Source organism: Corvus cornix, chromosome 12 (genome assembly GCF_000738735.6).
Source record: "Corvus cornix cornix isolate S_Up_H32 chromosome 12, ASM73873v5, whole genome shotgun sequence".
Classification (NCBI taxonomy): domain Eukaryota; kingdom Metazoa; phylum Chordata; class Aves; order Passeriformes; family Corvidae; genus Corvus; species Corvus cornix.
Window position 1 is genome coordinate 2,433,231 of NC_046342.1, and position 14,605 is coordinate 2,447,835.

Sequence of the window (14,605 nt, forward strand, 5' to 3'; positions counted from 1 at the left end):
GGCATCTTTCAGAGGTCTCTTATCAAATGTACTTATTATGATGTAAAAATATTGTCCTGTTTGCAGGTGTAGCCTTTACATAACTCTATCCATATCAAACACATAAATCCTAAAAGCTTATTTCACACCCCACTGCCTTTCCAGAGCAGCTTTTAACAGCAGTGCCTGCCGTCATCCTTTTGCACCCAATCTCTTTGTACGTGCAATTTATTGGAGATTAACTTTAGGGCTTAAATTCCCCACTTTTCTAACTAAGGAAATACCTCAGTGGGTTGTGTTTGCTAATACAGTTATCCAGATTTTGTCCACCAGTGAGTTCCAACCAAGCTTTGAGTTATGAGATCCCTCCCTGTGGCCAGAACTGCTAAGTGAGTATCTGGTGCACCAGCTGGGTTAGGGCAACCATCTGCTCTGCTGCTTTGAGCTTTTTCATCTGGAAGGCAGACAAGAAACTGCAAGGAATAACAGAATCCTCCCATGGACGTCTCCCTGCCCTAAATAAAATGACTTTCATGATAGAGGGTCACCTGAAATAGGTGTAGGTCTGAACAGGTGAGAAATGGTTCTGCCTCGAGGGGCTTAACCTCAAGGAATGGGAAAAGGAATTAAAAACCCAACTGAATTGGGAAATATTAACTAAAAAACACCCCATAATGTTCTACAGTGACCAGCGTTCCTCCTGCTCTGCCTGGAGAGGCTTGGGACAACGCTCTCCCTTTCGGAGGCTGAAGGGACAGGGAGCTGAGGAGCTCTGAGGAGGGGTTTTGAGCAGCTGCAGGAACAACCTACAAGCAAAAAATAACTCATGCACAGCTAGAGGAAAAGATATCGGATACCTGATGCTGCAACATCTGCAATAGGCCTCTTTGTGACATTAGCCATGAATCCCACAATGGAGAAGATGACAAAGCCAGCAAACATGCTCGTGCATGAGTTTATGCAGCACACTATGATGGAGTCCCTGAAACAAAGGGAAGGGGCTTTAAGCAGCAGGGAAAACAAATGTTCATCCTTTGTCCCACTGGTGTAAATGCAGTTACACATCTCACCCCCAGCCAGATAGAACAGTTAATATTCAACACTAAACTTTATTTCAATTATCTGTACACAGAGACAGAGCTCAGCTCCAGCTGAGACAGGCAAGTGCCACTGCAATATGTGCAGTCATCTGCTTACCTGTAAACATTATTGTGGAAAGGGTTGTAACTTCCAAGGGCAATCAGTGAACCAAGACCCAAACCGTAGGAGAAGAAAATCTGTGTGGCAGCATCCAGCCAAACCTGATTGCAGGAAACAATTTTTTTAAAAATCTGTTTCTGCACTTGAGGAGCAGGTGATATGTCTGAAAGGGGAACAGTTAGGAGTGAAACTTTTGTTTACCAGGATGGAATATTTACCTCAGAGTCTGAAAGCTTACTGAAGTTGGGAGTTATATAGAATAAAATGCCTTCCTTTGCTCCAGGCAGTGTTACACCACGGAAGAACAAGATAAGCAGCATAACATAGGGATAAGTAGCAGAGAAATATACCACCTGATGTGAAGAAACAAGACAGTGTAAGTGGGAAAGGAAGAATGATCAAAAATATTTGCTCCCTGAAAATACTCTAGCAGCAACTGAGGATGGCTCTTAAAATTGAGGCATTTATCAATGGCAAAGCTTGGGGAATTCTACAGCAGAATTCCCTAAACTCCAGGTCTGAAGGCAGGTGGCTGTTGCCTATTTTTCTGCAAAGGGAATAGAGTGGACTAGGATATTTTCACACTTTTTTTTTTTGTATTTAACACAGGGAAGTCCCAAAAGCACAAGGATCATGGCACCAGGATCCTGCTCATAAAACATCTGGCAGTTTATTTTTCCCACTCTCTCCTCCTCTGTATTACAGGCTCCTATTTCTTGCCTTTCCAAAAGTCCCATAAAAAACCCATTCTGAAGTCAGACTCAGCCCTCTTCTTGCCACGTACTTTCGAGGCAGGAGAAATAAAATGGTTTGCTCTGAGCTCAGCTAAGCCCTGTTCAACATACAGTTTGAAGTGGGTCATAGCTACAACCTCTTGTCAAAAGCTAACAATCCATTCCTTCAGTGTGAAGAAATCCCAGCCCCCGGCACCAGACCTGAGGTCTTCTAACCCAACCCTTCAGCTGACACCAAGCCCCGTTGCTGTGGCTTTTCATTTCCCTAGGATTTCTTCCAAGAGGGAAAGGCACGAGCCAATGCCAAGTGTTGCTGCCCTTTCATTCAGAAAGGTCTCTCAATAATTTCCTTTAATCGAGTAGGAAATCCTAATTTGCACTCACAACCAGCCAGATCCCAGGAAGCACGGCATGAAATCCTCTGGGAGAACCTCAAATGTTTCCCACTCAGCGTGAGGGGAGGAGGGAGCAGCTCTTCTCAACACTTCCTTATGTATCCAAGCCCAGCAAGAGCTGTGCAATAAATGCACAATTCTTGCTGGAGCCAAACCACTTCATCCTCACCCTATTGCTGTCCAAACCAGCTGAAATATTCACCCCAGGAACAAGCAGGAATATTTTTAGCTGATTTTATACCTGGCCAAGCCAAGAAGCCTGTAAGTGAAGCCTTTAAGGCTGTGGTCTGACCTGGCTACAGCGGAGCCAGCTCTTTCAAAAGCATGGGGCTGCACCAATCCGAGGAAATACAAATAAAACACTTCACAGCACTGTGCCAGCCAAACTGCCCCCAGTGCCTCTTACCTCAGGAATTTTCAGAATATTTGAGCAAAATGGGCATTTTTAATTGAAAGGGATTTACAGTACTTTTAATCTTACCTTTCCAGTCCAGCCTACCCCCTTCCAGATACAAAAATACACCAGAATCCAGGCAATTGCCAGGGTGATTGCCAGTGGCCATCGGATTTGCCCCGGCTTTTCCAAGCCGTCGGTCATTTGGTGCATGTTGCGTCTGCAACGAGCCAGAACGGGGCATTTGGCATTCAGGAGATAAAACAGGAAGGGTAACAAGGTGATCCTTGAGCATGCACGGGAAGGAGAGAGGAAAATGCTGAGCTTACTCCCAGAATTCCACCACGGCACTTGTCATGTTGGTGGTGTTTGCTAAGGTGTAGTTGGAGAAGCAGCGGTCGGTGTTCCAGGGGTTCTCACAGTGTTTCCAAGGGAGGGTCTGGTGAAGGAACAGAACCAAAAACCTGAAGTCAAACACTTTTTAAGCAATCTTGACCTCAGGTATTGCTCTCTTTGCTAGAACTGACAGCTGAGTGCAGAACTAAAGCACCTGGAGCTCTGCAGACATTGATCTCCCTGGGGTAAAAGTTATTTAACTTCCTATCAGCTGTGGGAGGCAGATGTGGAAATATTCCTCCTTTTCTTTAACATAGCAGCCCAAATGCTCTGCATGCAATACACTCACCATGAGAGTATACTGAAACACAGAAAGGACCTCCTGGAGGTCCTGGTATCTCTTGTTGAACACGATATAATAAAGTTGTGATGGTTATTGATCAGAGATTTTCATTTTCCCCTCAGGTCAGGGGAGAGTAATTAGAAAAAAGTAACACTTCTGTTTGCTACGTGCATGTTCTGCATGTGTCCACTACATCTTTCAGAAGTTCTGAAGAGCAGAACCTGTTTCTGATGATACTCATTAGAATGAGCCTCATTTGCATACAACTTAGAGATCCTTCCCATGGCAATTGTTGGAAAATCCTCTCACAGAACTGTTGTATCAGGGCGCTGCCTGCTTTATACACAAGGATAAGAGGCTTCAAGGGAATTAGGAGTCAATATTCATTTAACATGGGCCACAGAAAACACTTCCAGACTCTGCCTGACCTTTCACATCAATGACAATTCTGAGGATAACAAAGAAGAAATGGTCAAGTCACTCCCAGACTAATTAATGCAAATTTGGTCGAGGGAAAATTCTTTAAAGCCAAGAACAAGCCAACATAAACAAAATGTATGGAAGAGACAATTGAACAATGATGCATTAATTATTGAGACTTATGTAAGGATGCTTCTTCAGATGGCCAAGCCCCACAAATCAGACAAGACTTACTCAGCTGATGAATCACCCTTGAGGGGGGAAAAAAGGCAGCTAAAAATAAAGTAAACAGGAAAGAAAACAAAGCAAAAATAACAACAATGAATGGAAGTTCAGAGCTAATCAAATCAGAGACCTTCCATTCCATGGGGTTTTTTTTAATCCTCCATCATTAAACCACATTGATAAATGATACTATTTCCCAAAGAACTCATGTTTGTGTGGCTGCTATTGAAGAAAAATGATAATTAGTTGTACACTAGAATTTTTCTTGGGGGAGTGACTGGCCTGTAGGCTCACAGTTTTCTGTTCTAAATCTCTTGTGGAGAAAAAGAAAAATTAAAAGGGATTTTTACGAAATAGTTTTTCTTCAGTAAGGATGGCTTATCCCACTGTGCATGCTGTGTTAACCTCACACATCTACACTGAGGCAGATTAGTGACTTAGCCATATTTTACTTGGCTATACACTCAACAAACAATTCCCCATCCCCTGACACACACTTACAGTGGTAAAGGAATTATACAGGTAGTATATGGCCCACGAAATAATCACAATGTAGTAAATATTTAGCCAAAAGGACAGGACTGCAGCAGCCAGTCCCACACCTGTAAGGAAAACAAAGAGAAATGAAACAAGGGAACTTTCAGCTGCAGTTCAGGGCAAACACAACACATGGGGCAGGCACCACTCAGGAAATGTTGTAGAAGTGAGGATTTCAGAAGGGCCATTACACAAAGGTCGTTATTTGGGTGATGGCTCAGTCACCCATGAATTCACTGCCAGTGTTCAGCTCCCTGTGTGGTGCAGTCCCACCTGCTGCTGCTGCTGCTGAGAGTTCCCTGGCATGTTTAACTTGCAGGATAAAGAGCCAAATCAGCTCATTCTCTGCAACATCAGCCCCACAGGACCTCGTGGCAGATGCACACACAGTGAGAATGTGTTCAGAGGCATTTAGGACACGGGTCAGAGTGCCTGGTGCTCAGCACAGGGCTGTTATGACAGACTAAAGGAACGTCAGGGTTGCATGATGAGGATGCCTCATCTTCTGCTCCACATGGACACTCCAGGGGTGTTCTAAACTATCCAGGACAGTTGTTCCACAGCCCTGAGCGGGAGGAAGTGCTCACAATAACCAGTAAAATGCAGAGCAAGGTTGTACCAACCCCTACCAACAGCAGCAACTCGAGCACAAACCCTTCTCTGTGAGAGACAATTTCATCTCTCTGGGTTTTCCCAATGCTAAATCTCCCAGAGCAAAATTCAATCCCAACAAACTTTCAGCTCACCCTGTGCTAATTGCCAGCCCTACTGTGTGAGGTGATTTGTAACACCATGTGCAGCTCTGCTGGGCCAGAACTCAGCTCGGGATCTTGGGAATGTCAAAGGATTTCGGATTAGAAGGGTGAAAAGCATCGTTTGAGAGGTTTGTGGATCTGTGCAGAATCGGGATTAAAACCCCGGGGTTCTGGCAATCAGACCTCAAACTCAAAGTCTGAGTGTGGAGTGAGCTTGTCTTAAGGAATTCAGCATGAAATTGCCAAAGGTGTCTGGCTTTTGAGTTTCAGTTTTTTTTAAAAAAACCAGGAGATACCAACCTCTCTGAGCTCAGACAAATTTACCAAAGTTCACCAAATTTCTGTGAACAGTTCCACACATGCTCACACAACTACTGCTGGATATACTATTTTCAACAGTCTTTATACATTTCTACAAAAAAACCCTAAAAGTTTTTGAAGTTCAAAAATAAGTTTGTTGAGATTCTAATGCCTAAATCTTGCTATTTTTAATGAAGAATAAAATATATAGCCCGGCATATTTCAAAATCATCAGTTACTCCTCAGAAAATCAGTGTTTTCCCTAGAAAAATCATGGTTTAAATATAAGTGAAAGGCATCAAGAAACATTCTTGCCCCGGCACTTTGTGGAACTTCTGCAATATGGGAACAGGTGAGGAATAATTTGAATCCATACTGTACCTTTGAACATTGGAGCAAGCTTCCACACTCCAAGGCCTCCTATAGATGTATACTGACCAAGGGAACACTCCAAAAGGAACAGTGGAACTCCAGCAAAAATTAAAGTTAGAAAATAGGGAATCAGGAATGCACCTAAAAAGAAGTTTTTAAAAAGTCTATTACAGCGGGGAAAAACACGGCTGAATTTCCACTGTTTCCATCCCTGTCACACACAAAAAGAAACCCACAGGTTTTTCTTCTCTCAGATGCAACTTTGAAAAAATATTAGTGGAAATCACACGAGCACTTCTGAACCAGCAGCCCAAGAGGTGAAAATAGGAGGAAAAACTTATCTCCCCATCGTTTAAATATTTTCTGTTGAAGTAAAAAGCTGAGATCCAAAAACCTGTGGGCTTTGTTGCCTTCATCTCTCATGGAGAGCACAAAGGCTTGAACCAGCCCTGGCTGCTTTCCAGCTGGAGCCAGCCTTTTATGGGGAGCTCAGAGTCAGTTGCAAACCCTATGAAATCCTCTCAAAACTCAGCCCAAAAGAGAGGGATCTGCAGGGTTGGATGAAGGGCATGGTGCTTTAGTTCTGCTCTGATACTTTATGGTCTTTTAAGTTCAACTGCCAGCTAGGAGTTAGAATAAACTTCAGGGCAGAGCTCAAAGCAGAGCTCCCCACTCCAAAATGGCTCTGAACCTCCTGGAAAAGTGGAAAACAAAAAAAAACCTCCAAAAAACTGAGAAACCAAAAAAACCAAACGAAACCAACAACAACAAAATCCCCCCAAAAACCAAACCAAAAATTGGAAAAAAAACCCCAAACCAAAAACACCACAGCAAACAAACAAAAAACAAAACCCCAAAATCCCTCCAAAACCAAACCAAACCAAAACAACCAACAAAAAGGAAAAAAACAAAAAAACCCAAAAAACCCTAAAAAAAAAAAACCCAACCCCCCAAAAAACCAACAAAAAACCCCCAACCAAAACCAGCTATATGTATGAAAAAGCTATTAAAGCCAAGTTTTGATTTGTTGGTCATTTTCTGGTGACTCAACACACCAACCGAGCCATAAGGACACAGCAAACGTACCTCCACCGTTCTTGCCACACAGGTACGGAAATCTCCACACATTCCCTAAGCCAATGGCATAACCTACACAGGACATAAGAAAGTCAAATTTCCCTTTCCACGTGTCTCGGTCTGGAAGGTCCGTCTTCTTCTTCTGCACTTTTACTACCAAGGTTTTGGGCTTGTCGTTGGTGATGGAGGCGTCGACCTCGGTGGAGATCTGGCCGTCCGCCACTTTGGTGCCGTTGGTGGCCATGTCTCTGGGCTTGGCTGGCGAGGCTCTGGCGGCGGCCGGGCGGGAGATTTCAGCACCAGTCCACGTGGACAGCAGCTTTGCGGCTCGTGGCGATCCACGCGGGAGCGACGGCGACGGCAGGGACAGCCCCGAGAGCCGGGACACGGAGCCTCAGCGGGGACCGGAGCCACCTGCGAGACACGGGGACACCTCAGACACTCACACCGAGCCGAGGCCTCGTGGAAGGGCTTGGCTCTGCTCTAGGGATTTGTTCTTGACCCAACACGAAGCAGGGTAGAATCAGCACAGTGTTGGAATTGTAAAAAGAGGAAAGGCCCCGTGGCTCCGGCGGGGGCAGAAAATTGCAGTCCAAAACCAATGTGGTTGATAAGAGCAAAACTCCGTTTATTAGCAATCCAGAGGCACTTATATAGCAAACCAGCTTGTTAACTCTTAAGTGGCTTAAAACTTTTCAAGGCGAATTTCCACTTCTACCTAATTGGACTTACATTGGCAAGCTTCTACAGTTATGCTATGATTAAAAGAATTCAGAGTTTACCTCCCCTTCTCCGGGTCTTATCTGAACAGCTGCAAATCTTCAAACTCCCTCTTTGTTCCCAGCCCTGTTTTTTCTTCACACAAGAATTTTCTCATGGAGAGTTTTTCTCACGCACAGGCCTTTTGCTTACAGGCCTATTGCTACAGTTCTTTTATTGATCCCATAATTCTATCAATGATCCATGCCCCTGATCCTTTAATAATTGCAACAGCACAGTCCCTCCAAAACAATCTCTAAGATCCGCTGATTATATTTTTCCCCTGTAGATCTCTAATGAGTCTACAGAGAAAAGATTTTAAAAAAGAAATCAAGAAATAGCAGTTGCCACTTTTAATAGTGGATTAATACTAAATTTAGAATGTTCACTATTAACCAAAACAATCTCCAAGACCCACTTCATGTAATTTTCCCTATAGACCTCTTATGAGTCTACAGAAAGAATTAAAAAAAAAAAAAATCAATAGCAGTTGCCACCTTTAATAGTGGATTAATACTGAATTTAGAACGCTCACTATTAACCAAAACAATCTCCAAGACTCACTTATTATCATCTTTCCTACAGATCTCCTATGAGTCCGCACAAAAAAGAATTGAAATAAACACCAATCAAGAAGTAGCAGTTGCCACCTTTAATAGTGGCTTCACAGTGAATTTAGAAAGTTCACTATTAATCCAAAACAATCTCCGAGACCCACTTATTATATTTTGTCCCTATAGATCTCTTATGAGTCTACACAAAAAAGAATTTAAAAAAAACCAACCAAGAAATTGCAGTTGCCACCTTTTATAGTGGATTAATACTGAATTTAAAATGTTCTCTATTAACCAAAACAATCTCCAAGACCCACTTATGATACTTTTCCCTATAGATCTGAGTCTCCAGAAAGAATTTAAAAAAATAAATCAAGGAATAGCAGTTGCCACCTTTAATAGTGGATTAATACTAAATTTGGAATGTTCAGTATAAACCAAAACAATCTCCAAGACACACTGATTACATTTTGTCCCTACAGACTTCTACAGAGGACTACAGAAAGAAATTAAAAAAAAATAAATCAAGGAATAGCAGTTGCCACCTTTAATAGTGGATTAATAGTGAATTTAGAAAGTTCTTATCTAAAACACCTTTCTCTCAAGTGCTCCCAAAGGAATTAAACAATAAACCAGATCAAGCAACTGGCCTTAATCCTGGGTAATGATGTCAAGTTTTGCATGCAGTTATAATTAGCTGTTAATGTAAGACGAATGTTTCACGAAGCTGAAATGATAAGCACAGTAAGATGACAGCCTGCAAGGATCACCCCTCAGTTCCTGTTTCCAACCACTCGTGGCCTTTTTAAAAGACCATTTTTCTCACTATGTACAGTTTCAAAATCTAAATGAAAGAATCATCAAGGAAGCAATATGGATTATGAAAAATGACCTGGTGTGTTTCAGCCAACTCTGAAGTGCTTGTGGCTCCCACAAACTTCCACAGCTCTGCTTCAGCTGGAAAAAACACACTGAAATAATGCTTTTCATGTCTTCTGTGACCCATCCACAATCAATTTATTGTCTATTTTCCCTTGATAACTCCTTTTACCACACGTCAGACCAGTGCTCAAACCAGAGGCTCCAACACATGAAACACTTACCAGGGTGAAGCTGCGCCCTGTGCTGGTAGCACCGGGCACGAGGTCAGGCAGAGATCAACAATAATTCTATTTACAGACTTGTATAAAAGAGGATTGGGGTTATTAGCCATTCACTTCTAATGGAAAATTATATAAAATAATATAAATAAAATTACAATTGAATTATATAATGAATATAATAATATAAATAAACATAAAATGTGTAAAGGCTGTGCTTTTCTTCAACTTCTCATTTTAGATCACTGCATGATCATAGCGCTTATTAAAAAGCCACATCCAACTATTAAAAAGAAAGCTTTTGGTTGGAAGCTGTAGAAGAATCAGCTGTAGGTGTGGTTGGGGTGAGGAGAGAACAAGGATGGTGCTTGTAACCTTCCTTCCTCTCCGTTCCACTTCAAGATGGGACTCAGAGAGGGAAAATCCATCTCTGCCTACACCCTCACAAGTCCTTCTGTGAGCAAATACCTCCCTTCACAAAGCAGTGGACCGAGTTTTCCACATCCCAACGCAAGCCTGTCCAATCTCCTGTACCAAACCCACCCTTCCTGGCTGTGCTCAGCATTCCAGGCAGTCCGGGCAGTGCACTCCCTGATGCAGGAGGAAACAGGGATAATTGTAATGGCAAAAGGGGGCTCCTGTTGGGAGGCTGAACTGGGAGGACCCCAGAACTGGGACCTGCCCAGCTGCAGGGCCATCCATGGGTGGTTGGAGCCAGCTCCAGGGTGCAGCCCCAGATGTGCAGTTTGCCAGCTCCATCTGCTGCTCAGCAGCCAGAACTGAACGTGGCTCTTCTCAGCCAGCGCAGCCTGGATGGAAAAAAACCCATCAGGGTGTCCTGGTACTTCACAAACAGTCCTGCACTAGATTAGATTTGTTGTTGTTGTTGTTGCAATTGGTGTTTGGGTTGGGCTTTGTCATCAGCAGAGCTTCCAAGTATTGGAAGAGGCTGAGTGTGTTCAGGATGAGTGGAAAAAAAAACCAAACCCAAACCACCATAAAATCCCCCTCCAACAACCCAACAGTGCAGGGAAAGATCTATATGTACATCTCGTTTGGTTCATAATGAAGGAGAAATTCCTGCTCCCAGCTGGCACCAGGGATCTGGGCTGAGTCAGAAGGGAGCAACCAAACCAGGAGGAACATGGATTGAGAGGAACATGGACTGAGAGGAACATGGACTGAGAGGAACATGGACTGAGAGGAGCAGGGATTGAGAGGAACATGGACTGAGAGGAACATGGACTGAGAGGAGCAGGGATTGAGAGGAGCAGGGATTGAGAGGAACATGGACTGAGAGGAGCAGGGATTGAGAGGAACATGGATTGAGAGGAACATGGATTGAGAAGAACAGGGATTGAGAGGAGAAGGGATTGAGAGGAGAAGGGATTGAGAGGAGCAGGGGTTGAGAGGAGAAGGGATTGAGAGGAGCAGGGATTGAGAGGAACAGGGATTGAGAGGAGCAGGGATTGAGAGGAACAGGGATTGAGAGGAGCAGGGATTGAGAGGAACGGGGATTGAGAGGAGCAGGGATTGAGAGGAGCAGGGATTGAGAGGAGCAGGGATTGAGAGGAACATGGATTGAGAGGAGCAGGGGTTGAGAGGAGCAGGGATTCAGCCCCTCAGATCTACAAACAGGCTCTGCTGGTGAGTGCTGGGTGTGGAGCCTGCCCTTGCTGCTCCAGCCCTCCCAGGCCCTGCAGAGCCTGGTGGGCATTAAAGCCTCTGCTGAATGCTGAGAGAAATTCAAGACTCCGTGACAAAGAGAAACCAGAGGGTTAGTTAGGAAATCATCAGGAATAAAGCAAGGAACCTCCTGGAGGAAGGAGCCCAGACCTGTTTCAGTACCTCTGTAATGCTGAAACTTCCCAAGACACCCCAGCACATCTCTGCTGAGGGCGAGGTGGGGCTGGCAAGCAGCCTTTTTATATTAAAAGACATTGTAAACAGCGGTTCAAACAATCACCTGTGGGGATGTGCTTAATTTTATGACACAGCACAACCACTGCATACACCACAAGTATCCAAAACCTCACCAGTGGCAAGCCCAGACTCAGCAGAGGCTCCTTTTGAGAGGATGGAGGTGGGGATTGATCAATTTGCTTCTTACCCACCACTGCTGGTGCCATTATTCCATCTGGAAACCATGCTGGAGGTTTTACTGGCACTGGCACCCGTGCACGGACATTTGTGCATTTATGGTCCTATAGCAAATGAGCATCAGACAATGAAGAAATACTTCAGTTCCACAGTTTTGAAAGTAGGGATTTTTCCAAACTATGAGAAGTAACTTTCCCCCAAGCCTAGGAAATAATGATAATAAATGACAACAGAAGTAGAGTCTGATCTCCAGTGCACACTCTCCATACACTGCAGTGCTTTCTGACTCGCACACAACAACCCAGAAGAAGTGGCAGTGCAGCAGCAAAGGTCCTGGGTACACGCTCTCTAATCAGATTAGGCAATATCCCACAGCACTGGGATTTAAATCTAAAATTGCTCTGACATGGAATGGGACAAAAAGACACTTATGTAAGCTCTGCGGGTTGGCCTGGGCAGAGGGAAATACAAATTGCAGCTGTCAGGCAGCAGAGCAGGTACGGCACTCGCTCTCCAGCGCTGGCTTTGTGGGAAGGAGATGGAGAGATCCATTAAATAACTCGGGCTTTGCTCCCCCGCTCCCTCCACGTCAACCCTGAGTGTGCTAGGAAGGGCACAGCAGCTTCCCACCACATTCCTCAGGGCACAAAAGAGCTTCCTTGACTTCAGTTACTAGGGTTGCTGAGCCAAGGGCTGAAAGCCCTCTGGATCAGGGGTTGGATCCCAGCTGGTTGTCCCGCAGCACCACCACGCTGGAGAAGAATGGCCTGGGAGAGCCAAGCTTACATAGCGGCCAAGGGCATGGGCACTACCAGGGAAACTGCAACAAAGACAGGGCCACTGCACAAAAGCATTTTTCTCTCTCCTGGACTGCACAAAAGTGGATTGGAGGAGTTTAGGGCTGGCTGTGGAAAATGAAAGTGAACAGCAATATTGCTGTCATCTTTCACAAGTTTTCTTGCTTGTGGCAGCACAAAGCAGGAAAATCTCTATTTGTGCACGAGCAGCTGTGCAAACACTTCTGCTCAGGACCAGGCCAGGAAGTGGGGCAGAGTAGAGGGAAATGCAGCAGATGAACTCTCCAGAGTGTGGTGCCTAAAGTAGGACATGGAAAAGGATTTTTAACATGTCTGTGTAAATGTTAGTGTTGAGCAAAGCAGAATTCTCCACTTTGGATGCCTGAAACTTCTGAAGAACAGGGATCCAGTGCCCACTTCTGGAAATCCCACCTCACTGGTTTCAAAGTCACCTGTAAAACCTCACCTCAGCAAACTCCCAACTGTACACATTTATGAAATAACCAGAACTGCAGAGCTAAACCTGGGAAAGCCGCCTCTCTTCTGGCACAGATCTTTAACCCAGCTGTGCTGACAGAAAAGGCATCAGAACCTCAAAACCAGATGCCTGTGCACATCCCTGCCCCAAGCCCTGCAGAAAGGTACCTAACAGGGCATCAGGGCTGGGCTTGGGGAGGGCTCAGTGTCACAGGCAAAAATGCTGGTGATTGGTGGCCAAATATCCACCAGGAGAAGGCACCACCATGGTTTGAGCAGCAGAGAAGGCTCACCTCCATTAATTCTCCACTGATCAAAACCCCGACAGTTCCAAGGCATCTTTGCTCTTCTCCACACAAGACGCACTAAAAGTAGGGAAGGCTCCAACAGAAAGGAGGCATTGGACCAACTTGGAGAAGTTTTGCCATTCCAGTACGAATTATAACCTGTCCTGCTGCTTCTGCATGTTCACGTTCCAGATTAATTCATGGTTTCCTTCAGCTTCTACAGACAGGCCAAAGCTCTCAGCCAATTCCAACAGGAGAGCACAGCTCAAGCAGGGTGGCAGAACCAAGCTCTGTCCAGCAAACATTTTTATTTAAAACAAATTTTGCATTGATGTGGAGAATGCGCTCCCACCTGAGCCCAGTTCCTCAGTGTAATCTGGTGCTGCAAAGAGCAGCACAAGAAGGACACAGAGGGAGGATCTGGCTCAGTTTCAAGCCTGGCAGAGGGGAGCCCGTGTTCAGGTTTCACATTTTGCAACTTTTCTGATGTTTCTAGCTGAGCTCCCCACTGAGAAGGTGTTAAATCAGATCCCATCCTTCCTAGGATTATGGGCTGTACTTCCTTCCCAGCCTGCTCTCTAAATCCTCCAAAAAGCATCTTCACCAGGCAGCCAGAGAAACCAAAATGAGCCCTGGACTCGGAGCAAGGGGCCAGTGTTGAGGTCAGGATGGCAACTGAGGTGGAACCAAGGCAGGGCCCCGGCAGCAGCTGGAGGCTCCGTCTGCCCCAGCGGGGGCTGATCCAGCTGCTGGGGCTGCCCAGAGCCAGCAGGGCACTGAGGGGACCATTCCTGAGGCAATTCCTGATGTGGGGAGGAGAGAAGGGCTCAGCGGAAGGGCTCAGAGGAAATTTGGTGTTTTGAGCAGCAGCTTTTCCAAGGAAGGAGCCGCTGGAGTGGGGAGGCAGAGTTGGGGTCAAACAAGGTGTTATATATTATAATATTGGCTTCTCGCAACTATTAAGGTAGATATTATATAATGTTAGAAATGCTTTTGCTGTGTGGATGTAGTTTTCTCTCTTTTTAGCAAGAATGTTAGCAAGTGTGAGCAAGTAAGAGAACCTCCAAGCCAGCAGAGGATGAGGCCCGAGAAGCTGCTGATCAACACTTTGTCCAGAGGACAAAAGGGCCCCAAGGCTGCTCTGCCCAGAGAACGGGGTCCCAGGGGGGCCAGAGCCGCTATCACCGCTCTGCCCGGGGGGCAAAGAGGCCAAAGCTGCAATCAGCCCTGACTGGCTGGAGAATTAAGAGATCCCACCCTACCATCGACTCTTACCTAGCGGGCCCAACCCCAAGAATCAAAAGAAATAAAACCACAAGGCAGAAGACTACGCATGCTCTAAAAAGGCGGAACCAAGGAGTGGCCATGCAGAACAGCTCCGGGAAAAGTTTTAATATGAATAGAGAACAGACAGTAAAAATGGTATAAAAAGGACTCACCTCGAGCATCGGGTGTGCTCTTGGC

At 45.1% G+C, this 14,605-nt stretch overlaps 1 protein-coding gene across 1 annotated transcript in view; it reads right to left on the minus strand.

Annotated features, from left to right (window-relative positions):
- SLC6A1 (solute carrier family 6 member 1) overlaps window positions 1-14,605 on the minus strand; it is a 43,876-nt gene that overhangs the window by 11,166 nt on the left and 18,105 nt on the right. Inside the window, exons 2-9 of the mRNA XM_010409747.4 lie at window positions 7,077-7,481; window positions 6,000-6,131; window positions 4,528-4,628; window positions 3,032-3,141; window positions 2,790-2,922; window positions 1,398-1,532; window positions 1,177-1,280; window positions 837-961 (exon numbers count right to left, since the gene is read on the minus strand). Coding sequence (XP_010408049.1) covers window positions 837-961; window positions 1,177-1,280; window positions 1,398-1,532; window positions 2,790-2,922; window positions 3,032-3,141; window positions 4,528-4,628; window positions 6,000-6,131; window positions 7,077-7,311 — 1,075 coding nt within the window. The 5' untranslated portion in view covers window positions 7,312-7,481. The remainder of the gene's footprint in view (window positions 1-836; window positions 962-1,176; window positions 1,281-1,397; window positions 1,533-2,789; window positions 2,923-3,031; window positions 3,142-4,527; window positions 4,629-5,999; window positions 6,132-7,076; window positions 7,482-14,605) is intronic.